This window comes from Cherax quadricarinatus, chromosome 51, assembly GCF_038502225.1.
Source record: "Cherax quadricarinatus isolate ZL_2023a chromosome 51, ASM3850222v1, whole genome shotgun sequence".
Lineage (NCBI taxonomy): Eukaryota > Metazoa > Arthropoda > Malacostraca > Decapoda > Parastacidae > Cherax > Cherax quadricarinatus.
This window is the reverse complement of record NC_091342.1, coordinates 4,687,455-4,715,367: the sequence shown is the minus strand read 5'-3', so window position 1 is coordinate 4,715,367 and position 27,913 is coordinate 4,687,455. Positions and strand designations below refer to the sequence as shown.

General features: G+C 41.1%; 1 protein-coding gene across 1 annotated transcript in view; it reads left to right on the top strand.

The window, feature by feature from the left end:
- The window catches only part of LOC128694566 (protein aubergine-like), a 68,900-nt gene extending 41,709 nt beyond the window's left edge, over nucleotides 1-27,191 (top strand). The window contains exons 5-8 of the mRNA XM_070095690.1: nucleotides 8,980-9,102; nucleotides 9,453-9,546; nucleotides 23,688-23,808; nucleotides 26,768-27,191. Coding sequence (XP_069951791.1) covers nucleotides 8,980-9,102; nucleotides 9,453-9,546; nucleotides 23,688-23,808; nucleotides 26,768-26,977 — 548 coding nt within the window. The 3' untranslated portion in view covers nucleotides 26,978-27,191. The remainder of the gene's footprint in view (nucleotides 1-8,979; nucleotides 9,103-9,452; nucleotides 9,547-23,687; nucleotides 23,809-26,767) is intronic.
- Nucleotides 27,192-27,913: the final 722 nt, after the last annotated feature.

Below are 27,913 nucleotides of genomic sequence, written 5' to 3'. Positions count from 1 at the left end.
TATACTTTCATACATTCCCTTCTTTGCCTCCATAGATAACGTTTTTTGACTCCACATATACCTCGACGCACCACTCACCTTTTTTCCCTCATCAATTCTATGATTAACCTCATCCTTCATAAATCCATCCGCTGACACGTCAACTCCCAAGTATCTGAAAACATTCACTTCTTCCATACTCCTCCTCCCCAATTTGATATCCAATTTTTCTTTATCTAAATCATTTGATACCCTCATCACCTTACTCTTTTCTATGTTCACTTTCAACTTTCTACCTTTACACACATTCTCAAACTCATCCACTAACCTTTGCAATTTTTCTTTAGAATCTCCCATAAGCACAGTATCATCAGCAAAAAGTAACTGTGTCAATTCCCATTTTGAATTTGATTCCCCATAATTTAATCCCACCCCTCTCCCGAACACCCTAGCATTTACTTCTTTTACAACCCCATCTATAAATATATTAAACAACCATGGTGACATTACACATCCCTGTCTAAGACCTACTTTTACCGGGAAGTAATCTCCCTCTCTTCTACACACCCTAACCTGAGCCTCACTATCCTCATAAAAGCTCTTTACAGCATTTAGTAACTTACCACCTATTCCATATACTTGCAACATCTGCCACATTGCTCCTCTATCCACTCTATCATATGCCTTTTCTAAATCCATAAATGCAATAAAAACTTCCCTACCTTTATCTAAATACTGTTCACATGTATGCTTCAATGTAAACACTTGATCTACACATCCCCTACCCACTCTGAAGCCTCCCTGCTCATCCGCAATCCTACATTCTGTCTTACCTCTAATTCTTTCAATTATAACCCTACCGTATACTTTTCCTGGTATACTCAGTAAACTTATTCCTCTATAATTTTTACAATCTCTCTTGTCCCCTTTCCCTTTATATAAAGGGACTATACATGCTCTCCACCAATCCCTAGGTACCTTCCCCTCTTTCATACATTTATTAAACAAAAGTACCAACCACTCCAACACTATATCCCCCCTGCTTTTAACATTTCTGTCATGATCCCATCAGTTCCAGCTGCTTTACCCCCTTTCATTCTACGTAATGCCTCACGTACCTCCACCACACTTACTTTCTGCTCTTCTTCACTCCTAAAAGATGATATACCTCCCTGGCCAGTGCATGAAATTACCGCCTCCCTTTCTTCCTCAACATTTAAAAGCTCCTCAAAATATTCTCGCCATCTACCTAATACCTCCCTCTCCCCATCTACTAACTCCCCTACTCTGTTTTTAACTGACAAATCCATACTTTCCCTAGGCTTTCTTAACTTGTTTAACTCACTCCAAAAATTTTTCTTATTTTCATTAAAATTCCTTGACAGTGCCTCTCCCACTATCATCTGCTCTCCTTTTGCACTCACTCACCACTCTCTTCACTTTTCTTTTACTCTCTATATACTCTGCTCTTCTTATAACACTTCTGCTTTGTAAAAACCTCTCATAAGCTACCTTTTTCTCTTTTATCACACCCTTTACTTCATCATTCCACCAATCACTCCTCTTTCCTCCTGCCCCCACCCTCCTATAACCACAAACTTCTGCCCCACATTCTAATACTGCATTTTTAAAACTATTCCAACCCTCTTCAACCCCCCCACTACTCATCTTTGCACTAGCCCACCTTTCTGCCAATAGTCGCTTATATCTCGCCCAAACTTCCTCCTCCCTTAGTTTATACACTTTCACCTCCCTCTTACTTGTTGTTGCCACCTTCCTCTTTTCCCATCTACCTCTTACTCTAACTGTAGCTACAACTAAATAATGATCCGATATATCAGTTGCCCCTCTATAAACATGTACATCCTGGAGCCTACCCATCAACCTTTTATCCACCAATACATAATCTAACAAACTACTTTCATTACGTGCTACATCATACCTTGTATATTTATTTATCCTCTTTTTCATAAAATATGTATTACTTATTACCAAATTTCTTTCTACACATAGCTCAATTAAAGGCTCCCCATTTACATTTACCTGTGGCACCCCAAATTTACCTACTACTCCCTCCGTAGATTTTAATGCCCACCATTTCCTCTGGGGGGGGTCTCACTGTGATTCCCGTGGAATTCAGTTAGATGCTTTTCTTGCCACCCACCCCCTCCATGTTTTAAATACAGGTACTCACACCCATTTTGATCCTCGGACTCATACTCTCTCTTGCATTGATCTCTCAATCTGCTCTTCCTCCGCCGCATTAGACTTCACTTGGTCTGTTCTCCCGGACTTACATGACAGTGATCATTTCCCAATCATTCTTACTTCCCCTTCATATTCGCCGCCTCTTCGCACCCCACGCTGGCAATTTAATCGGGCAAATTGGAACCTTTACTCACACCTAACTGTTTTTAAAGAGGTTCCTTCTTCGTCCTCCATCGATGAGCTTTTACACCTCTTCTCGTCCTCCGTTTTCACCGCAGCTTCTCATTCTATACCCCAAACTTCGGGCAGGCATTCTCAGAAATGCGTGCCTTGGTGGTCTCCTGCTTGTGCTCGTGCAGTACATTTGAAACGCGCTGCATGGGGCAGGTACCGGTACAATAGAACCACAGAGCGACTCCTTGATTTTAAGCAGAAGCGTGCGATCGCTCGCCGTGTCATCCGTGACGCTAAACGCACTTGCTGGCGAGATTGTCTCCACCATCACCTCTGCTTCCTCTATGAGTGCAGTCTGGAAAAAAGTACGAAAACTGAGTGGTAAATATTCTCCTGACCCGGCTCCTGTTCTGCGGGTTGCCGGTGTTGATATAGCAAACCCACTAGATGTTGCCAATGAAATTGGCAATCATCTGGTCCGTATTTCTCAGGGACTCCATCTATGCCCCTCATTTCTTTCCTCAAAGTCTGCCAGAGAGTTAGCACCCTTGGACTTTTCTTCTCTCAGAGAAGAACAGTATAATGTGCCTTTTACACTTCAAGAACTGGAGGCAACACTCTCAGCTTGTCGATCATCGGCAGCTGGGCCCGACGACATTCGTATTCGTATGCTACAACATTTACATCAGGCAGCCCTTGCAGTCCTATTACGCCTTTACAATCTTATTTGGTTACAAGGAGTTCTTCCACAGCTGTGGAAATCCGCCATTGTTCTCCCTTTCCGCAAACCAGGCACTACGGGACATGAAACCTCCCACTATCGTCCCATTGCTCTTACCAGTGCAGTTTGCAAAGTAATGGAACGCCTAGTAAATAGACGTTTAGTGTGGTATTTAGAGACACACAACAGTCTCTCCACTCGTCAATATGGCTTTCGTAAGGGACGTTCTACCATAGACCCCTTACTAAGCTTGGATACGTATGTTCGTAATGCCTTTGCGAATAACCACTCAGTTATTGCCATATTTTTTGACCTTGAGAAGGCATGAGACACAACTTGGAGGTATAATATTTTAGCCCAAGCCCACTCCTTAGGCCTTTGAGGCAATCTACCATCCTTCCTTAAGAACTTTTTAACTGACAGGCATTTCCGTGTTCGGGTTAATAATGTGCTCTCCCCGGACTTTATCCAAGCTGAAGGTGTCCCCCAGGGATGTGTTCTGAGCACAACACTTTTTCTCCTTGCTATTAATGATTTGGCCTCTAGTCTTCCATCAAATATTTGGTTGTCACTCTATGTTGATGACTTCGCTATTGCCTGTGCAGGCGCTGACTGTCACCTCCTTACAGTTTCTCTCCAACATGCAGTCGACCGTGTTTCCAATTGGGCCACCACACGTGGGTTTAAATTTTTCAGCACTAAAACCCACCAAATCACTTTCACTAGACGCTCTGTCATCTCCGATCATCCTTTGTACCTCTATGGCTCCCGTATCCCTGAACGTGATACAGTCAAGTTTCTGGGCCTCCTCTTTGATCGTAGGTTATCCTGGAAACCTCACATTACCTCTCTGAAGGCAACTTGTCACAGCCGGCTGAACCTTCTTAAAACCCTTGCTCATCTTTCGTGGGGAGCTGATCGTCGAACCCTCCTTCGCCTACATTCCACCCTTATTTTATCGGAACTTGATTATGGTGACCAGATCTATTCAGCGGCATCTCCTGCTACTCTCTCTAGCCTTAACCCCATTCATCACCAAGGATTACGTTTATGCCTTGGTGCTTTTCGCTCTTCCCCTGTCGAGAGCCTCTATGCAGAAGCGAACGTTCCATCCTTATCCGATCGCCGTGATGCCCATTGCCTGCGCTACTATGTACGCTCTCATGATCTCCGCAATCCTTCCATTTATAGAATGGTCACTGATATTAGTAGACATTCTTTATTTGTTCGCCGCCCCTGTTTACTCCGTCCCTTCTCTCTTCGCCTTCATTCGCTCTTGTCTTCTCTTCAACTACCACCTTTCTATGTACATGTAGCATCTCACTTTTCCCTACCCCCCTGGGAAGTTCCAGCTGTTCGAGTCTGTTCTTTCTCCCTCCCTTGCTCGAAAGCCCAACTGTCTACGGTCGCTTCCCGCTCTCTTTTTCTTGACCACTTTCACTCTCATTCTCATGCCATTGCTGTGTACACAGATGGCTCTAAGTCTTCTGACGGCGTAGGATTCGCAGCAGTGTTTCCGGACAGCGTCGTACAAGGGCATTTACTATCTTCGGCTAGTATTTTTACTGCTGAATTATATGCCATCCTTACAGCACTTACCCGTATTGCATCTATGCCTGTGTCATCATTTGTGGTTGTCTCAGACTCCCTTAGTGCTTTACAGGCTATACAAAAATTTGATACACCTCACCCCTTAGTCCTCCGTATCCAACTTTGGCTACGCCGCATCTTTACCAAGCATAAAGATATTGTTTTTTGTTGGGTCCCTGGTCATGTTGACGTACAGGGCAATGAACAGGCAGACACTGCTGCGCGGTCAGCAGTACATGACCTACCAGTTTCTTATAGAGGTATTCCATTTACGGACTATTTTGCTGTAATATCTTCCCACCTTCACACTCGTTGGCAACAACGTTGGTCTACTATGCTCGGCAACAAACTTCAGTCTATTAAACCGAGTATAGGTTACTGGCCGTCTTCTTATCACCAGTGTCGAGGTTGGGAGACTACTCTCTCCCGTCTTCGCATTGGCCATACTCGTCTTACTCATGGATATATCATGGAGAGGCGTCTTGCTCCTCTCTGTGAGAATTGCCAAGCTCCATTATCAGTCAGCCACATTCTGTTGGACTGCCCACTTTATCAACGAGCACGCAGAATTTACCTCTGTCGTCGTCTTCGCTCCGCTGCTCTCTCTTTACCTTCCCTTCTCGCTGATGGACCCACCTTTCATCCGGACTCTCTCATTGACTTTTTGACAATGACTGACTTACTTCACAAATTCTGATACCTTCAGCCCTTTCTACTTCAATGTCTTGCTACCCTCTACCCCCGTACTATCCCCTGCCCCGCTGTTTTCTGTAACCTGCTGATCATCCCCCCTCCCTTCTGCCATCCAATTCCCTTGTTTCCTTCCCTACCCTGCAGCGCTGTATAGCCCTTGTGGCTTAGCGCTTCTTTTTTTATTATAATAATAATAACTCCCTCCGTAACATTTTTACCCACTTTAGCATTGAAATCCCCAACCACCATGTAAATAGCATGCTGAAAATATCCAGTCAAGACAGGACTCGCAGCAATGGTTTAAAGTTGGAAAAGTTCAGATTGAGGAAGGACATAGGAAAGCACTGGTTTGGTAATAGAGCTGTGGTTGAGTGGAACAAATTCCTGAGTACCATCATAGAAGCTAAGATGTTGTGTAGTTTTAAAAATAGGTTGGATAAATACATGAGTGGGTATGGGCGGGTGTGAGTTGGACCTGACTAGCTTATGCTACCAGTTCGGGTGCTGTGCTCCTTCCTTACCTGGAGTTTACCTGGAGAGAGTTCCGGGGGTCAACGCCCCCGCGGCCCGGTCTGTGATCAGGCGGCCTGGTGGATCAGAGCCTGATCAACCAGGCTGTTACTGCTGGCTGCACGCAAACCAACGTACGAGCCACAACCCTGCTGGTCAGGAACCGACTTAGGTGCTTGTCCAGTGCCAGCTTGAAGACTGCCAGGGGTCTGTTGGTAATCCCCCTTATGTATGCTGGGAGGCAGTTGAACAGTCTCGGGCCCCTGACACTTATTGTATGGTCTCTTAACGTGCTAGTGACACCCCTGTTTTTCATTGGGGGGATGTTGCATCGTCTGCCAAGTCTTTTGCTTTCGTAGCGAGTGATTTTCGTTTGCAAGTGCGGTACTAGTCCCTCTAGGATTTTCCAGGTGTATATAATCATGTATCTCTCCCGTCTGCATTCCAGGGAATACAGGTTTAGGAACCTCAAGCGCTCCCAGTAATTGAGGTGTTTTATCTCCGTTATGCGTGCCGTGAAGGTTCTCTGTACATTTTCTAGGTCAGCAATTTCACCTGCCTTGAAAGGTGCTGTTAGTGTGCAGCAATATTCCAGCCTAGATAGAACAAGTGACCTGAAGTGTGTCGTCACGGGCTTGGCCTCCCTAGTTTTGGAGGTTCTCATTATCCATCCTGTCATTTTTCTAGCAGATGCGATTGATACAATGTTACGGTCCTTGAAGGTGAGATCCTCCGACATGATCACTCCCAGGTCTTTAACGTTGGTGTTTCGCTCTATTTTGTGGCCAGAATTTTTGTACTCTGATGAAGATTTAATTTCCTCGTGTTTACCATATCTGAGTAATTGAAATTTCTTATAGTTGAACTTCATATTGTTTTCTGCAGCCCACTGAAAGATTTGGTTGATGTCCGCCTGGAGCCTTGCAGTGTCTGCAATGGAAGACACTGTCATGCAGATTCGGGTGTCATCTGCAAAGGAAGACATGGTGCTGTGGCTGACATCCTTGTCTGTCGGATATGAGGATGAGGAACAAGATGGGAGCGAGTACTGTGCCTTGTGGAACAGAGCTTTTCACCGTAGCTGCCTCGGACTTTACTCTGTTGACGACTACTCTGTGTTCTGTTAGTGAGGAAATTATAGATCCATCGACCGACTTTTCCTGTTATTCCTTTAGCACGCATTTTGTGCGCTATTACGCCATGGTCACACTTGTCGAAGGCTTTTGCAAAGTCTGTATATATTACATCTGCATTCTTTTTGTCTTCTAGTGCATCTAGGACCTTGTCGTAGTGATCCAATAGTTGAGACAGACAGGAGCGACCTGTTCTAAACCCATGTTGCCCTGGGTTGTGTAACTGATGGGTTTCTAGATGGGTGGTGATCTTGCTTCTTAGGACCCTTTCAAAGATTTTTATGATATGGGATGTTAGTGCTATCGGTCTGTAGTTCTTTGCTGTTGCTTTACTGCCCCCTTTGTGGAGTGGGGCTATGTCTGTTGTTTTTAGTAACTGTGGGACGATCCCCGTGTCCATGCTCCCTCTCCATAGGATGGAAAAGGCTCGTGATAGGGGCTTCTTGCAGTTCTTGATGAACACGGAGTTCCATGAGTCTGGCCCTGGGGCAGAGTGCATGGGCATGTCATTTATCGCCTGTTAGAAGTCATTTGGCGTCAGGATAACATCGGATAGGTGGTCATTGTTCTAGGCCGGGGGGTGGCATGGACCTGCTTCGCATCGGTCAGTAGTCCTGTTGCAGTGTTCCTTCTTTCTTATGTTCTTAACCCTTCCAGAGTTTCCGATGTACTAGGACGGCTTACGCACCAGGCTTATTGACATACTCCTACGCCTAAATTCTTGCGCCTTCAAATCTAGCAAGAGAAAGCTGGTAGGTCTACATATGAAAGAATGAGTCTGTGGTCAGTGTGCACAGTATAAAAAAAAATCCTGCAGCACACACTGCGTAATGAGAAAAAAAAAACTTTGACCGTGTTTTTGGTTTAAAACAGCGAATTTGCACTGTATTTTCACATTGTATTTATGGTTGTATTCTAGTTTTCCAAGTCTCATTTTATAGAAAGGAAGACATTACAGAAATTGGGATGATTTTGATTGGTTTCACAATGAAAAGTACCTTGAAATTGAGCTCAAGGTAGCAGAAATGTTTGATTTTTGCCCAAGTTCAAAAGTAAACAAATCATGCCACGCGTCCAGTACACATCAACTGGTGAGTCTAATATTCTTTCACAAGTGCGCTGATATTATTTATACCATTTCTTCACTAATGCAATAGTCTGCATAACAGTAAATCTTCTATTTTTTGTGAGAATAAAAATTCAGAGTGGAAAGCAAAAGAAATGTAAGCGGGGCCTGGGGACATGACTAACGAACAGAGGAAATGTTATTTTAGTGCCAGGAATGTCCATCTTGTTTATTCTGGCCCCTATTTGGAAATTGGCATCTTTTGAAATGTGTGAAATTGGCAAAATTGCTATTTTCTGACCACTTTATTGGATAGTTGAAATTGGTAAATGGGTGGTTTCTTGTACTCATTCGATAGAAAAAATGGAGTTCTAGTGAAATAGTTATGATTTTTGTCAACTAATACAGTGGACCCCCGCTTTACGATCAGCTCCCAATGTGACCAATTATGTAAGTGTATTTATGTAAGTGCTTTTGTACGTGTATGTTTGGGGGTCTGAAATGGACTAATCTAATTCACAATATTTCTTATGGGAACAAATTCGTTCAGTACTGGGACCTGAACATACTTCTGGAATGAAATAATATCGTAAACCGGGGGCCCACTGTACAATGGAATTGGCCGAAAATAGGGCTCAAATTGGGCGAAATCGCCAATGCATAAACATCGTTGAGAACGCTAACTTCGTGAGAGCATAATTCCGTTAGTTTTCCATTAAATTTCATAATTTTGGTGTCATTATGACGGGGAAAAGATTCTCTATTCATAAGAAAAAAATAATTTTTTTTTTCCGAAAAATTTTCGACCCTGAGAACAAGTTTAGGAGAGGGCCTCTCAACTCTGAAAGGGTTAAAAAAAAATTACAGTAACAAATTAGATTGTTTATTTCCCAATGACACTTCAGGTGGAGAGAATGGCAGTAACGATGGAGGAAATGATAGATCAGTTGGCAGAGGTGTGATGCGTGGCCGGGCAGAGATTGATCGGATTATTTGTACTAAGCCTGCATCAGTCCCAGTAAAGAGAGGCAAGTTTGATTAGTATTACATTGATGTAGCTTTTTAATTTGTCATTCAACATGTTATGTAAATTTAAACTGTAAACAGATGATGTATTAAATGGAATTTTTTTTTGTTTTAACCACAGTATTTTCACATTGTAACTGCTTAACAGCAAAATTCATTTTAATAACTGCTTATTGTGGTAATTTTTACCACTGAATCTATCATTGCTTAGTAAATTTTAAGTTTATTTTAAGCCTGCCCATAATGCTCTGCATACAAGGGGCTTTTGGCATGTACCCCCCAGCTACTCTAATTCCTTGTACAACTATGTATCATGTCCAAGTAAAATATTGTATTGCATTGAAATTCACAGGCACCGCAGGGCAAAGTGTGACATTGTTGACGAATTACTTCAATTTAATAAAAAAACAAGACTGGATGTTATGTCTGTATCATGTATACTTTAAGTAAGTTTCCTGTGTCTTGTACTATTTTCTAACATTTTACTGTAATGAACAATAATAGTGTGTAGACTGGTATTGGTTGGATTTACACTGGGTAAAAGAAGAGGGTTATTTTCTCCTATTGACATAATTTTCTACAGGTTTACTCACTGTAGAAATAGCTACTGTACTTTATGATCTCTCTCCATTTTAGTCTTGACTTTACCATTTTAATATTCTCTCTAACATGCACGCTCTCTTGAATTGTACATTAACATGAATATTTTACGGTAAGGTTTTCTTCCAGTATACAGTGGAACGTCTGCTTACGAGTTTAATCCGTTCCGTGGCCTTGCTTGCATCTGGATTTGCTCGTTTGCAAAGTCAATTTTTCCCTATTTAAATTAATTGAAATGGAATTAATCCATTCCAGTGGAATTCCAGGCACAACAAAATACTTAAATAATTTCCCTAATATCAACTCTGTAGCTTATTTATCTATCACAATTTATCTAATATGACATAAACAATATTAACCCTTTCAGGGTCCAAGGCCCAAATCTGGAGTCACGCACCAGTGTCCAAGAATTTTCAAAAAAAAAATTTATTTTTTCTTATGAAATCGTAGAGAATCTTTTTGTGAAGGTAATAAAACAAAAAGTACGAAATTTGGTGGAAAATTGACGAAATTATGCTCTCGCGAATTTTGATGTGTCAGCGATATTTACGAATCGGCGATTTTGCCGACTTTGACTCCCATTTTAGGCCAATTACATTATTCCAATCAACCAAATTCTTAGCTATTTCACTAGTATTACTTCTATTCTATCGATTGAGCACAAGAAATCGCCAAGTCAACTGTTTCAACTACAAAATAAAGTGATCGGAAATTGTTAATTTGGCCAATTTAACACAAAGTTCAAAATATTCCAATTTCAAAATAGGGTCCAGAATGAACAATGTAGGCATTCCTGGCACTAAACTAACATTTCCTCTGTTCATTAGTTATGTTTTAAGGCTTTACAAATAAATTCCATTTTGATTTTTTATTCACATAATGAATTTTTATTCACACCAAAAAATAGAAGATTTACTGTTATGCAATACTGTAATAATTGTATAAATATCATCACCATATTCGTGAATGTATATTAGACCCACCAGCTGGCGTGTATTAGACGTGTGAGGTCGTTTGTTTACTCTTGAATATCGGCAAAAATTTAACATTTCTGCTACTTTGAGCTCAGTTTCAAGCCATTTCCAGTGCTAAAACCAATCAAAATCATCTATATTTATGTAATATGTCTTCCATTCTATCAAATGAGACCAAGAAATCGCAAATACAACTATAAAAAACATACGAAAAAACACTGCAAATTTGCTGTTCTAATCGAAAAATCATGATTTCATTTTTTTTCTCTCATTATACACAGTGTGCTGCAGGATCTGTTTTATGTGGTGCACACATACCACATAGATGTATTCTCTCATATCTAGGCCCAAATGTACCACTCACAGTTTATCAGAGTGAGCTGAGCTCATGGCGTAGATCTACGGTTTGGACCCTGAACATAAAGCCGTAGATCTACGGGACAGACCCTGAAAGGGTTAATAACATAAAACGTGATATATACACTAGAGAGAATAAAATACATGCCATTACATATGTGGCTAGTGGTGGTGAGAGTGGCCGTTGTTGTTGGGGTTTATAGGGCCACCACAGTGGACATTCCTGCTTCTGACTACATGTGTAGAGAACCTAGGATAACCCAAAAAAGTCAGACAGAGTGACTTATAATTACTACACTTTTAATGCTACACTTTGTCACTGACTCCTCCTGCTTTAGTATTGTACATATTGTAGAAGTGGTAGGCTGGTACTGCCTGGACAAGTCCTTAACCCTCCACTTAGTTTATCTATGATTTCCTGCTTTAATTCCATGGAAATCATCCTCTTTTTCTTCTCAGCACTGTCCTTTGCACTTGCTTTCTTAGGACCCAAGGTTAGAAACAAGAAATTTTGCAAAATAACTGCATGAAACGTAAGGAAAACACAAGAATTCTCTCCATCGCGAGTGGAGTGGACTGAATGTTGTTTTGATACATACTGCAAGTCTCGTGGTGGCGTTCGGAAACTCACTTATAGTATAAGGTATGGCAAGGTTGCTACCAGGGTACAACAAGGATGCTACCAGGGTACAACAAGGATGCTACCAGGGTACAACAAGGATGCTACCAGGGTACAAGGTTGCTACCAGGGTACAACAAGGTTGTTTTCAAGGTACAAGGTCTGCCACTGCTGCCTCATGTCTGCTACTGCTGCTTCATGTTGTCTGCCACTGCTGCTTCATGTTGTCTGCCACTGCTGCTTCATGTTGTCTGCCACTGCTGCTTCATGTTGTCTGCCACTGCTGCTTCATGTTGTCTGCCACTACTGTTTCATGTTGTCTGTCACTGCTGCTTCATGTCTGCTACTGCTGCTTCACGTTGTCTGCCACTGCTGCTTCACGTTGTCTGCCACTGCTGCTTCATGTTGTCTGCCACTGCTGCTTCATGTTGTCTGCCACTGCTACCTCATGATGTCTGCTCCACTTTTGCTAGCGTGTTGAAGAGCTTTGCAATATGTGAAGGTTGAGGGGCAGTGCCAATCGGACAGGTATTGGACAGTGACATCATTTGTTTACTCTTGAGCATCGCCAAAGATTCAAACATTTCTACTACTTTGAGCTCAATTTCAAGGTACTTTTCATAGTGAAACCAATCAAAATCGTATCTATTTCTGTAGTATATCTTCCATTCTATCAAATGAAAAAAAAAAAAAAGAAAATAAAACTATAAAAAACATCCAAAAATATACTGCTAAGGGCTGAGAAGTGAACTCCATTATTTATGGTCTGATTTCTTTCATTTTTGGTGTACGTTAAGAAGCATCTTTCCATCATACATTGCCCAAGTTTCAATAAGATAATCCAACAAACAACTGAGATCCAATTCCCTAAATCAAGAGTGTCAAGGAACCTCCCGTGAGGCCCGCTCGCATTTGGAAATTTCACTAGTGTCTGGAACCAAAAAATCATATCTGGAAAAACTCACAAGTGGATGCACTCATAAGTAGAGGTTCCACTGTATTTTGTAATTAAGAGGCTTTTTGTTCGGCTAATTTTTAACCCTGTTTAGAGCATTTATGTACTTTAACATAGAATGGTCCATTTTAGTGTTTGTGTCATTTTTATTGGATATTGGATAGTACTGCAGAAACCTTTTACCCTGAACTTTTGTTTCAAAGTTAAGTATTAAAATTTGCATTCATAATTTGGTTAAAATTAGAATTGAAAAAATGGCACTTTAATGTAACTTTTAGCACTATAGTTCTGTAGTGCTAAAAGTTGTTCAACTGCCTCCCAGCATACATCAGGGGATTACCAACAGACCCCTGGCTGTCTTCAAGCAGGCGCTGGACAGGTCAGTACCTGAAAAGCCAGGTTGTGGTTTGTGCGTTGGATTATGTGTGGCCAGCAGTAACAGCCTGGTTGATCAGGCCCTGATCCACCATGAGGCCTGGTCACAGACCGAGCTACAGGGGCGCTGACCCCCGGAACTCTCTCCAGGTATAGTGCATGGGTTGGTATAAATTTGGTAATAAAGGGTAGGCAACCCTGCACTCTACTCTGTGCATAATACTTTTCTGCGATCATAGATAAACTTTCTTACTACAGATGCCTTAACATGCCACTTCTCTCTCCCCTCATATATTCTTAACATGCCACCTATTTCTTTCCCCCTCATATTCTATGGTCCATCCTCTCAAGGGAGGTTCCTTGATACTGATGAGGGGCTCTTGATCTAGAGAATTGAATTTGTGCTTCAGTTCCCTGAATTAAACCTGAATGCCTTCCATCTTCCCACAATTGCTGTATAATCCCTGTGGGTGTAGCGCTACCTCGTAATATAATAATATTCTGGTTCATCATAACTTTCATAGACCTATCTGCCAACATCTCCACTCCCAAATAACTGAATAAATTCACTCTTCATACTTCCTTCATTTATTGCCTAGATCTTTTGTTAATCTCATCAACTTACTCTTGTCTAAGTTTGCTTATAATCTCCTTTTACATACCCTTTCAAATTCACCCATTAACCTTTGCAACTTCTTTCAACAAATCGGAGGGAGGGTGGCCCAAAAAGAAAAAAGTTTCTCTTTTTAACTTTAGTAATGTATACAGGAGAAAGGGTTACTAGTCCCTTGCTCCTGGCATTTTAGTCCCCTCTTACGATACTCATGGCCTTTGCAACTTATTTTCAGAATTTCCTTATAGAATCGTGTTATCGCCAGAGAGCAACTGTGACAGCTTCCATTGTGTCAGATCCAACATCTTTCAATCATACACCTCTCCTCAACACCTTAGTGTGCACTTCTTTTACTTAGTTAAAAAATAAATGAAATTAAATAGAGAATATTACTTGAACTCATCTTTAATTACATGACTGGGAAAATTGTTGTGGAGGTCTGAATAAACAAATTGTAAAATGTTTGTAGGAGCAAATTTACTTAAGTGAAGGACATGTGATATCAAGGTAATCTTGACCGTTGGCAGTTACAAGATGGTAGATTGTCAGGCATTTAGTCCATTTTGAGTCTTAAATAAAATTCATGCATTACTATTGGTTTGCAAATGTAATGAGCAAATAAGCAGGTTGGTAGGCCAAATAGCAGGTTGGTAGACAGCAGCCACCCAGGGAGGTACTACTGTCCTACCAAGTGAATGTGAAATGTAAGCCTGTAATTGTTTTGCATGATGGTAGGATTGCTGATCTCTCTTTCTGTCTTATAAACATACAAGGTTGCAGGTATGTCTTGCTACTTCTACTAACACTTAGGTCATGCTACACATGCATGTACAAGCATATACATATATACAGCCTCTCCTCACTTAGCGACTTGTTCGTTAACCGACGCCTCGGACTTATGACGAGCTCTTTGACTAGTATGCATGCCTAAATAATTTATGTTCGAGCTGATTTCCTCTATTCTGTTTATTTTTTACAATATACAGTACACTGCTGTATAAACATTTAAAAATATACCAGAATTGTTGTAAATGGTACAAAGGTGACATTAAAACAATATCAAAGAGAGTTGACACAAACCCACTTCCATTATATGTAGTATGCTCCTCACTTAGTGATGAATTTGTTTACCGACGTGGTCTTAGGAAAGGAACTCTGGGTTTTCTTCTATTTTTCTTTCTAGTTCTTGTTCCTGCTCATTTCTGCTTATCTCCATGGGAAAGTGGAATAGAATTCTTCCTCCGTAAGCTATGCATGTTGTAAGAGGTGACTAAATGCCGGGAGCAATGGGCTAGTAACCCCTTCTCCTGTATAAATTACTAAAAATATGGAAAAGAAAAACTTCCTAAAATTGGGATGTTTGAATGTGCATGGATATATTGCGGATGATAAGAGATTATTGCTAATGTTACGAATGAAAAGAAGTTGGATGTCCTAGCCTTAAGCGAAACAAAGCTGAAGGGGATAGGCGAGTTTCAGCAGGGAGAAATAAATGGGATTGTCAGGAGTATTTGAGAGAGTTAGAGCTAAGAAATGGGTAGCAGTAATGTTGAAGGATCAGTTGTGGAGAGAGAAGAGGGAATATAAATGAATAAATTCAGGGATTATGTGGATTAAAATAAGGGTCGGTTGTGAAAAGTGGGTCATAATAAGTGTGTATGCACCTGGAGAAGAGAGGAGTGTAGAGGAGAGAGAGAGATTTTTGGAGATGTTAAGTGAATGTGTAGGAACTTTTGAGCCAAGTGAGAGAGTAATTGTGGTAGGGGACCTAAATGCTAAAGTACGAGAAGTATTTAGAGAGGGTGTGGTAGGTAAGGTTGGGGTGCCAGGTGTAAATGATAATGGGGAGCATTTGATTGAACTTTGTATAGAAGGGGGTTTGGTTATAAGTAACACATATTTTAAGAAAAAGAGGATAAATAAGTATACAGGATATGATGTAGGGCTAAATGACTATACTTTGTTGGACTACGTATTAGTAGATAAAAGACTGTTGGGTAGACTTCAGGATGTACATGTTTATAGAGGGGCCACAGATATATCAGAGCACTTTTTAGTTGTAGCTCCAGTGAGAGTAAAAGGTAGATGGGTTACAAGGAGAATGGAAAAAGCAAGTAAGAGAGAAGTGAAGATTTATAAACTAAAGGAGGAGGCAGTTAGGGTAAGATATAAACAACTGTTGGAGGACAGATGGGCTAGTGAGAGTATAGGCAGTGGGGTAGAAGGCGTATTACCTGGAGTTTACCTGGAGAGAGTTCCGGGGGTCAACGCCCCCGCGGCCCGGTCTGTGACCAGGCCTCCTGGTGGATCAGAGCCTGATCAACCAGGCTGTTACTGCTGGCTGCACGCAAACCAACGTACGAGCCACAGCCCGGCTGGTCAGGAACTGACTTTAGGTGCTTGTCCAGTGCCAGCTTGAAGACTGCCAGGGGTCTGTTGGCAATCCCCCTTATGTATGCTGGGAGGCAGTTGAACAGTCTCAGGGCCCCTGACACTTATTGTATGGTCTCTTAACGTGCTAGTGACACCCCTGCTTTTCATTGGGGGGATGTTGCATCGTCTGGCAAGTCTTTTGCTTTCGTAGCAAGTGATTTTCGTGTGCATGTTCGGTACTAGTCCCTCTAGGATTTTCCAGGTGTATATAATCATGTATCTCTCCCGCCTGCGTTCCAGGGAATACAGGTTTAGGAACCTCAAGCGCTCCCAGTAATTGAGGTGTTTTATCTCCGTTATGCGCGCCGTGAAGGTTCTGTACATTTTCTAGGTCAGCAATTTCACCTGCCTTGAAAGGTGATGTTAGTGTGCAGCAATATTCCAGCCTAGATAGAACAAATGACCTGAAGAGTGTCATCATGGGCTTGGCATCCCTAGTTTTGAAGGTTCTCATTATCCATCCTGTCATTTTTCTAGCAGATGCGATTGATACAATGTTATGGTCCTTGAAGGTGAGATCCTCCGCCATGATCACTCCCAGGTCTTTGACGTTGGTGTTTCGCTCTATTTTGTGGCCAGAATTTGTTTTGTACTCTGATGAAGATTTAATTTCCTCGTGTTTACCATATCTGAGTAATTGAAATTTCTCATCGTTGAACTTCATATTGTTTTCTGCAGCCCACTGAAAGATTTGGTTGATGTCCGCCTGGAGCCTTGCAGTGTCTGCAATGGAAGACACTGTCATGCAGATTCGGGTGTCATCTGCAAAGGAAGACACGGTGCTGTGGCTGACATCCTTGTCTATGTCGGATATGAGGATGAGGAACAAGATGGGAGCGAGTACTGTGCCTTTTAGAACAGAGCTTTTCACCGTAGCTGCCTCGGACTTTACTCTGTTGACTACTACTACTCTGTGTTCTGTTAGTGAGGAAATTATAGATCCATCGACCGACTTTTCCTGTTATTCCTTTAGCATGCATTTTGTGCGCTATTATGCCATGGTCACACTTGTCGAAGGCTTTTGCAAAGTCTGTATATATTACATCTGCATTCTTTTTGTCTTCTAGTGCATCTAGGACCTTGTCGTAGTGATCCAATAGTTGAGACAGACAGGAGCGACCTGTTCTAAACCCATGTTGCCCTGGGTTGTGTAACTGATGGGTTTCTAGATGGGTGGTGATCTTGCTTCTTAGGACCCTTTCAAAGATTTTTATGATATGGGATGTTAGTGCTGTCGGTCTGTAGTTCTTTGCTGTTGCTTTACTGCCCCCTTTGTGGAGTGGGGCTATGTCTGTTGTTTTTAGTAACTGTGGGACGATCCCCGTGTCCATGCTCCCTCTCCATAGGATGGAAAAGGCTCGTGATAGGGGCTTCTTGCAGTTCTTGATGAACACGGAGTTCCATGAGTCTGGCCCTGGGGCAGAGTGCATGGGCATGTCATTTATCGCCTGTTAGAAGTCATTTGGCGTCAGGATAACATCGGATAGGTGGTCATTGTTCTAGGCCGGGGGGTGGCATGGACCTGCTTCGCATCGGTCAGTAGTCCTGTTGCAGTGTTCCTTCTTTCTTATGTTCTTAACCCTTCCAGAGTTTCCGATGTACTAGGACGGCTTACGCACCAGGCGTCAGGATAACATTGGATAGGCTTGTGTTAACCGAATTCTGTGGCGCGCTCATAAAAAATTAATTTTGGTCTTTGACTCTCAGTCTGGTTAGCCGCTTGCTAAAAACTGAGTCATATTGGGACTTGAGTAGCTCACTCATTTCCTTGCTGTCATCTGTGTTGGACCCATCTTGTTTAAGTAGGGGCCCAATACTGGACGTTGTTCTCAACTTTGATTTGGCATAGGAGAAGAAATACTTTGGGTTTCTTTCGATTTCATTTATGGCTTTTAGTTCTTCCCGCGATTCCTGACTCCTATAAGATTCCTTTAGCTTAAGTTTGATGCTTGCTATTTCTCTTACCAGTGTCTCCCTACGCATTTCAGATATATTGACCTCTTTTAGCCGCTCTGTTATTCTTTTCCGTCGCCTGTAAAGGGAGCGCCTGTCTCTTTCTATTTTACATCTACTCCTCCTTTTTCTTAGAGGAATAAGCCTTGTGCATACATCGAGCGCCACCAAGTTAATCTGTTCTAGGCACAAGTTGGGGTCTGTGTTGCTTAGTATATCTTCCCAGCTTATATCAGTTAGGACTTGGTTTACTTGGTCCCACTTTGTTTTTGTTATTGAAGTTGAATTTGGTGAATGCTCCCTTATTATCAACGCACTGAAAAACAAGGCAGGAGATTTAAATACCTTACCACCCTTTATATACAAAAAAGCATCACAAGTACTATCACCAATCATTGCAACACTCTTTAACAAATCCATTGAATCCTCCACCTTCCCTACAGTTCTCAAAATAGCAAGGGTCACCCCGATCCATAAAGGAGGAGACCAAACAGAGTTGAATAACTATAGGCCAATATCCAATTTACACCCTCTCTCAAAAATCTTCGAAAAATTAATTCATAAACGAATCTACTCCTACCTCATCTCCCAAAACATTCTCAACCCCTGCCAATTTGGATTCAGGCCTAATAAAAATACTAATGATGCTATTATACACATGCTAGAACATATATACAATGCAATAGAGAAAAAAGAAGTCCCACTGGGGATCTTCATTGACTTACGTAAAGCTTTTGATACAGTTGACCATGACTTGCTCCACGTAAAATTGTCACACTATGGTATTAGAAGCGTGGGTGATGAATGTTGCAGCGAGGAGAAGGCTGGAGGCAGTGGAGATGTCGTGTCTGAGGGCAATGTGTGGTGTGAATATAATGCAGAGAATTCGTAGTTTGGAAGTTAGGAGGAGGTGCGGGATTACCAAAACTGTTGTCCAGAGGGCTGAGGAAGGGTTGTTGAGGTGGTTCGGACATGTAGAGAGAATGGAGCGAAACAGAATGACTTCAAGAGTGTATCAGTCTGTAGTGGAAGGAAGGCGGGGTAGGGGTCGGCCTAGGAAGGGTTGGAGGGAGGGGGTAAAGGAGGTTTTGTGTGCGAGGGGCTTGGACTTCCAGCAGGCATGCGTGAGCGTGTTTGATAGGAGTGAATGGAGACAAATGGTTTTTAATACTTGACGTGCTGTTGGAGTGTGAGCAAAGTAACATTTATGAAGGGATTCAGGGAAACCGGCAGGCCGGACTTGAGTCCTGGAGATGGGAAGTACAGTGCCTGCACTCTGAAGGAGGGGTGTTAATGTTGCAGTTTAAAAACTGTAGTGTAAAGCACCCTTCTGGCAAGACAGTGATGGAGTGAATGATGGTGAAAGTTTTTCTTTTTCGGGCCACCCTGCCTTGGTGGGAATCGGCCAGTGTGATAATAGAATAGAATAGATGGTATTAGAGGGCACTCCCTCAACTACCTCAAGTCTTACCTCAGCAACAGAAGCCAATATGTGTACGCAAATGGGGCAAGCTCTTCCGCACAACCAATTACAGTTGGTGTCCCACAGGGAAGTGTCCTTGGCCCTCTTCTCTTTCTCCTATACATAAATGACCTACCAAATGCTTCGCAATTACTCAAACCCACACTTTTTGCAGATGACACTACATACGTCTTCTCTCACCCGAGCCCAGTCACGCTAGCCAATACTGTAAACACCGAATTACAGAAAATATCTACTTGGATGAGGACTAACAAACTTACACTAAACATTGACAAAAACCTACTTCATTCAGTTTGGTAACAGAGCTACAGATGTACCTCTTAACATAACGATAAACGGATCACCTATCACAAAGCTAACAGAGGGAAAATTCTTAGGAATCCACCTCGATAATAGACTCAAATTTCATACACATGTACGACAAATTTCTAAGAAAATTTCCAAGACTGTAGGCATACTATCGAAGATACGGTACTATGTTCCACAGTCAGCCCTCCTGGCCCTTTATCACTCTCTTATTTACCCCTATCTCACCTATGGAATTTGTGCATGGGGCTCAACAACAATTAACCATCTCAGACCACTAATTACCCAACAAAAGGCTGCAGTTAGAATGATAACAAATTCTCACTACAGGCAACACACTCCACCAATATTCAAAACACTCAACCTACTCACCATACAAAACATCCATACTTCTTATTGCACCTATTACATACATAGAACACTTAACTCTGATATTAACCCTCCCCTCAAACATCTCCTTGCCAACCTCAACAGAACACATGACCATAACACAAGGCACAGATCACTCTTTGATGTTCCTCGTGTCCATCTCACGCTATGCAAAAACTCAATGCACATAAAAGGCCCTAAAATCTGGAATTCATTACCTGTAAATATAAAAGAAACACTACCTGTTTACAAATTCAAGTCTCTTCTCAAAAGTTCACTTACTCAAAACCAAATAAATACTGAATAACTGAACCTTATAAATTGTATATCCAAAATGTTACTCACAATTATATCACATAAATGTTAAACCTAGGACCCAATCTAACTTTATTTTTTTTTAATACACTACCAAACAGAATACTCCATTCTACTCAATGTACAACAATGCATGCAACCATATGACCTGTCTTTGTAATACTCACTTGTGCTTTATAGTAATCTGTTTACAATAATGTCTTATCACTGATTTCATCATTGCTTAGTTAATCTTAAGTTAATTTTAAGCCAGCCCGTAATGCTATGCATATAAGTGGCTTTGGCATGCTGCTCTTACCTGTATTTTTTTGTACCTCTGTATGTGTGCTCAAATTGTTAATAAATAAATAAATCATTGCACCAATTACTCGTGTTTCCTCCTGCCCCCACCCTCCTATAACCACAAACTTCTGCCCCACATTCTAGTACTGCATTTTTAAAACTATTCCAACCCTCTTCAACCTCTCCACTACTCATACTTGCACCAGCCCACCTTTCTGCCAATAGTTGCTTATATCTCACCCGAACTTCCTCCTCCCTTAGTTTATACACTTTCACCTCTCTCTTGCTTGTTGTTGCCATTTTCCTCTTTTTCCCATCTACCTCTTACTCTAACTGTAGCTACAACTAAATAATGATCCGATATATCAGTTGCCCCTCTATAAACGTGTACATCCTGGAGCCTACCCATCAACCTTTTATCCACCAATACATAATCTAACTACTTTCATTACATGCTATATCATTCTTTGTGTATTTATTTATCCTCTTCATAAAATATGTATTACTTATTACCAAACCTCTTTCTACACATAGCTCAATTAAGGGGTCCCCATTTTCATTTACCCCTGGCACCAAAAATTTACCTACTACTCCCTCCACAACATTTTTGCCCACTTTAGCATTGAAATCCCAAACCACCATTACTCTTACACTTGGTTCAAAACTCCCCACGCATTCACACAACATTTCCCAAATCAATCTCTCTCTCTCTCTCTCTACACTTCTCTCTTCTCCAGGTGCTTATACGCTTACTATAACCCACTTTTCACATCCAACCTTTATTTTACTCCACATAATCCTTGAATTAATACATTTATAGTCCCTCTTTTCCTGCCATAACTTATCCTTCAACATTATTGCTACTCCTTCTTTAGCTCTAACTCTGTTTGAAACCCCTGACCTAATCCCATTTATTCCTCTCCACTGAAACTCTCCCACCCCCTTCAGCTTTGTTTCACTTAAAGCCAGGACATCCAGCTTTTTCTCATTCATAACATCCACAATCATTGCACAACATCCATGCACATTCAGACTTCCCACTTTGACAATTTTCTTCTTCTTATTCTTTTCAGTAATTATTACAGGAAAAGCCCATTGTTCCCGGCATTTTAGTAGACTTTTACAACGTGCATGGTTTACGGTGGAAAGATTCTTATTCCACTTCCCCATGGATATAAAAGGAAAAGTAATAAGACCAAGAACTATTAAGATAAAACCAAAGAAAACTCAGATGAGTGTGTATAAATAAACATGTACATGTATGTGTAGTGTGACCTAAGCGTAAGTAGAAGTAGCAAGACGTACCTGTAATCTTGCATATTTATGAGACAGACAAAAGATACCAGCAATCCTACCATCATGTAAAACAATTACAGTGGACCCCCGGTATTCGATATTAATCCGTTCCTGAGAGCTCATTGAATACCAATAATATCGAAAACTGAATCAATTTTCCTCATAAGAAATAATGGAAATCAAATTAGTCCGTGCAAGACACCCAAAAGTATGAAAAAAATTTTACTACATGAAATATTAAGTTCAATGCAATAGAATAATTACAACAACAATAAAATAATTGACACTTACCTTTAATGAAGATCTGGTGATGATTGATAGGATGGGAGGAGGGGAGAGGTGTTAGTGTTTAGAAGGGGAATCCCCTTCCATCAGGACTTAATGCAACTGCCTAGCCTTTTCACAAATGATCGCTTGAGAGATGCTATCTCCTGCTATCTGTTTTTCATTTATCCACACCAATAACAATCTCTCAACATTTTCTAACACTTGTGGTCACTGTTTCATAATCACAGTTGCACCTTTTGCAAGAACAAGCTTCCTTGATTGCCGCTTTCCTGGTCACTATAGTAGAGATGGTTGATTGGGGTTTATTACATAACCTAACCAGCTCCGACACACGCACTCCACTTTCGTACTTTGCAATTATCTCTTTCTTGATTTCATAGGTCATTAGCGACTTTTTTCTCGAAGGGTTGGCACTAGAAGCTTTCTTGGGGCCCATGGTGACTTATTTTGCAGAAACGAGCACCAAACAGTGATAACATGGATAATATGGAATGTACCGAATGTATCCTTAGATGCGCTCACACTGGCTGGCTTGTAAACACTGGCACACATGGGGCAGTTCAGGCCACACGTGGACAGGTCTCGTACGAATCGTATCGAATACCGAGGAAAATTTTTTGTGATATAATGCATCGAATACCGGATTTATCGAATACCGATGCCATCGAATACCGGGGGTCCACTGTACAGGCTTTTGTTTCACACTCGCTTGGCAGGACAGTAGTACCCCTCTGGGTGGTTGCTGTCTAGACAGGGTGTGAATATAATGACAAGAATCTGTAGTTTGGAGATTAGGTAGTGATGTGAGATTACCAAAACTATTATCCAGAGGGCTGAGGAGGGATTATTGAGATGGTTTGGACGTGTAGAGAGGATGGAACAAAATAGAATGACTTAGTGTATAAATCTGTAGTGTAGAGAAGGTGGGGTAATGGTCGACCTAGGAAAGGTTGGAGGGAGGGGGTGAAGGAGATTTTATGTGCGAGGGGGTTGGATTTCCAGCAAGCATGCGTGAGAGTGTTAGATAGGAGTGAATGGAGATGGATGGTTTTTAGGACTTGAGATGCTGTTGGAATGTATGCAAAGTAACATTTATGAAGGGATTCAGGGAAACCGGCAGGCTGGACTCGATTCCTGGAGATGGGAAGTACAGTGCCGGCACTCTGAAGGAGGGGTGTTAATGTTGCAGTGTTATAACTACAGTGTAAGCATTCCTCTGGCAAGGCAGTGATGGAGTGATTAAAGTTTTTCTATTTTGAGCCACTTTTTCTTGGTGGGAAACGGCTGATGTGTTAATAAAAAACTAAAAAGAAAGTTGCCTTGTGAATGAGTACTGTATATATTATAAATGATACATTTAATTTTTCAGCCCAGATGAGGAGCGGACAAGAGTGAGAAAACAACTTGTACGACAGTTTCAAGAAGTACTGGGTGTGAACTATGTTTTTGATGGTATGCAGCTTTATCTTCCCATAAAACTTGGATCAGAGGTATGTTATGCAACTCCACAACAAAAATTTTAATTTTTTTGAAAGTGGTGATGCATTGTCCCTTTTGTTTTTAGCATCTAAGTTGTTTGAAATATGAAAATAGTAATAATAATAAATGTGAGCATAGTACAGCCTCTTTTCACTTAGTGATGCACTCATTTACTGACAACTCGGACCTACGACCAGCTCTCTGACCAGTGTGTGTACCTAAATAATGTACTATATTAGAGCTGATTTCCTATAGAGTGGACCCTTGACCAACAATATTGGGTTATCCTAGGTTCTTTACACACATGCTGCTATGTATGATAATCTATGTAACTGTGTTTGTGTACACCTGAATAAACTAACTTACTATTCAGTATGACACTAATATCAACTCTACGGCTTATTTATCTGTCACATTTCATATAATATGACATAACAATATTAATAACATAGAAACATGACATGTATTCTTGAATGAATAAAATGTCATTACGTATGTTAGGAGTGGTGGTGATGGTGGTGGTTGTTGGGTTTATAAGGCCACTGACAGTATAAGCTGTACATAGTGGTGGTGGAGGCGGCGGCATTGTCAGTGGCTTGACTTACTTGCTACAGTGTTAATGCTACACTTTATTGCTGGCTGGCGCTATAGTCTTTATTGACTCATGCTGCTTTAGTATCATACATATCGTAGAATCACTGAAGAAGTCACATTCTCCCCTCTCTTTTCCTCTACTTTGGTACTTAGCTATGATTTCTTTCTTTAATTCTATCGTGTTTCTCACCATCTTTACCAAAGGGCTTGCACTAGGAGCTTTCTTTTGGCCCATGGTGGCTTATTTAGCAGTTGCAAGCACAAAAACAAATGGATTATTGTCTATGAACGCATGGGATGATGGTCACTCGCTGAGAGACAATACCAGACTAACTCTGAATGGTGTACTCGCCTAATTGTGGTTTTGAGGGTTGAGATTCATCTCCTGGCCCTGCCTCTTCACTGATCGCTACTAGGTCCTCTCTCTGCTCCATGAGCTTCATCGTACTTCGTCTTAAAGCTATGTGTGGTTCCTGCCTCCACATCACTTGCTAGACTATTCCACTTCCTGACTACTCTATGACTGAAGAAATACTTCCTAACATCTCTTTGACTCATCTGAGTCTTCAGCTTCTAAGTGTGACCTCTTGTTTCTGTGGCCCCTCTCTGGAACAAGCTGTCTCTGTCCACCTTGTCTATTCCACCCAGTATTTTGTATGTTGTTATCACGTCTCCCCTAACCTTCCTGTCCTCCAGTGTCGTCAGGCCGATTTCCCTTAACCTTTCTTCGTAGGACATTTCCCTTAGCTCTGGAACTAACCTTGTCGCAAACCTTTGCACCTTCTCTAATTTCTTGACGTGCTTGACCCAGTGTGGGTTCCAAACTGGTGCTGCATACTACAGTATGGGCCTGATGTGTACAGTGTCTTGAACGTTTCCTTGCTAAGGTATCAGAATGCTATTCTCAGGTTTGCCAGGCGCCCATGTGCTGCAGCAGTTATCTGGTTGGTGTGTGTGGGAGGCTTTCTATGTTCATGGCCACTGGGGACCTGTTCCGTACAACCGCCGAATTTAGAGGGAAGTCACGAAAATAGAGCTTATATTTAGACAAAAAAAGTTACCGATAATTGAAATTCATGAAAATAGAGCCTCACGAAATTAGAGGGTTCACTGTACATCATTTAGGCATGAGAGCCAATCGTAAGTCTGAGGCATTGGTGAACGAGTACGTTGCTAAGTGAGGAGAGGCTGTTGTAGTATGTCATTGATGGCAGCTAGGCCTGCATACCTTGTACAGTGGTACCTTGACTTACGAGTGCCCCAGTGTACGAGTTGTCAGAGTTACGAGCCATCATTTGGTTGATTTTTGCTCTGAGTTAAGAGCCAAAATCCAAGTTACGAGCGAGCTTCAGATACGCCCCCACTAGTTAGCACAGCGATCGCCACAATATCCACTCTGCAATGCACGTGTTTACCTTACCGTGCCGTGTTTACCTTATGTTGTGCTTGCATTTTGTGCAGTTATTTTGCCAGATTTCTTTTTTTTCTAAAGATGGGTCCTAAGAAAGTAAGTGCAAAGGACAGTGCTGTGAAGAGGAGCATGATGTCCATTGAATTAAAGCATGAAATCATAGAGAAACACGAGCGATGTGTGTGGGTAGTGGAGTTGGTGAGGCAGTAACAGCATGGTACTGTACTTCTATGATATGTACCATACTAAAGCAGGAGGAGTTGATAAAGGCTCTAATGCCAGCGATAAAGTGTAGCATTAAGAGTGTAGCAAGTAAGTTCAGCGATTAAGCAATAGGAAAAGCCAGTATCTTTTTTCCAAGGTAAATACATACACTTTATAAAACCAGTTAATTTCTTTACATTCTCTGTTGTTTTATTATGTTTTTATACAATATTTCTTATTTATAAATACATACATTGTTTCAGCGTTTCTCTTACGAAACTAGTGATATAAAGCAGTTAGCTTCACAAACACTCCATTTTCTCTTATAATAAGACCTATGAAGGGAAAATATGGGAAGATATGGTCAGACCGATAATTATTTTTACCTAGGGAGTTGCCGCCACCACTTGTCACATAATGACATACTTCATTCATTCTAAAGTATGTATCATGTTTCAGTGTTATTTACATTGTTTATTATGTCATATTAGATCAGTTTTGATGATAAATAAGCCATAAAGTTGATATTAGCGTTATTTTTAAGTATTTTTTCCTACCTACTTTGAGTTTGAGCCAGGAATTCCGCTGGAACAGTTTAATGACATTTCAGTTAATTTCAATGAGGAAAATTTATTTGATGTACGAGCAAATTGAGTTACAAGCTAGGTCGTGGAATGGATTAAACTCATAAGTTAAGGTACCAGTGTACTTGTATTATTATTATAAATTTATCGATTGAGATAAAATTTGTCATTTCTCAGGTTACAGAGCTGGCTTCCAGACGAGAATCTGATGGCACAACTTATCAAGTGAAGATAAAGTTCATCAAAGAGATAAGTCCCTTAGATGCTCAGTATTTGCAGATAATGAATATTATTCTACAACGATGCCTGGATTTTCTTGGTTTCCAATCAATAGGGCGCAACTATTTTAACAGTAAAGCTGAAATACGTGATGAACGATACAAGTAAGTAAAAGGTCAAGTCCTGATTTTTTATCAAAATTTTGTTAGGTGGAAGTGAATGGCGACAAGTGGGTTTTAATTAGGGAAAGGATGGTACCAATTTTTTTCTGATACCGATACTCAATTTTAGGCCGATACTACTAGGATGATATTGATACCATCAAGATTAGCCAACACCCATCAATATTTATACAGTAAGTCCTCACTTGACGTCGTTTTGTTCAATGTCATTTTGTTATAACGATGAGAAGAAAAAAAACATTCCCAGCTGTGGCTACTGTTTGTGTGGAGTTTGCATGTTCATTTTGAACTGCATGGTGGTAGGTGTTCCTTAAAATTTTCGCTTTTTTTTTTTTTTTCTCTTTTTTTTTTATCACACTGGCCGATTCCCACCAAGGCAGGGTGGCCTGAAAAAGAAAAACTTTCACCATCATTCATTCCAACATTGTCTTGCCAGAAGGGTGCTTTACACTACAGTTTTTAAACTGCAATATTAACACCCCTCCTTCAGAGTGCAGGCACTGTGTAAACATTTATTCCTTGATTTAACCCTGTTGCAATGAGTGCTAAATAATAATAATTGTTCAGCATGATACAGTATAAACATCAGGGGTGCTGTGCACCCCTGATGTTTATATCAGTTAGCCTGTGGTAAAATTGGTTTTGTTATACGTACATCGTTTTGCTTAAAGTCAGTTTCCAAGAACCTATCGACAGTGTTCAGCGAGGACTTAATGTACTCAGTTTTAGGATGATTTTGGTACCATCAGAATAGTAATAACGATGATGGCGGTGGCATCGATGACAGTGATAATTTCTTTGAGCTGTACAGAAAATGCAGTTAAATGTTATTGCAATAGTAGGCACAAAAGAAAGTCACTAATCGTGCAGTGCATTTTGGGCAGATAAGCATAAGGCTTACATGGTACTTAATTAATGGCTT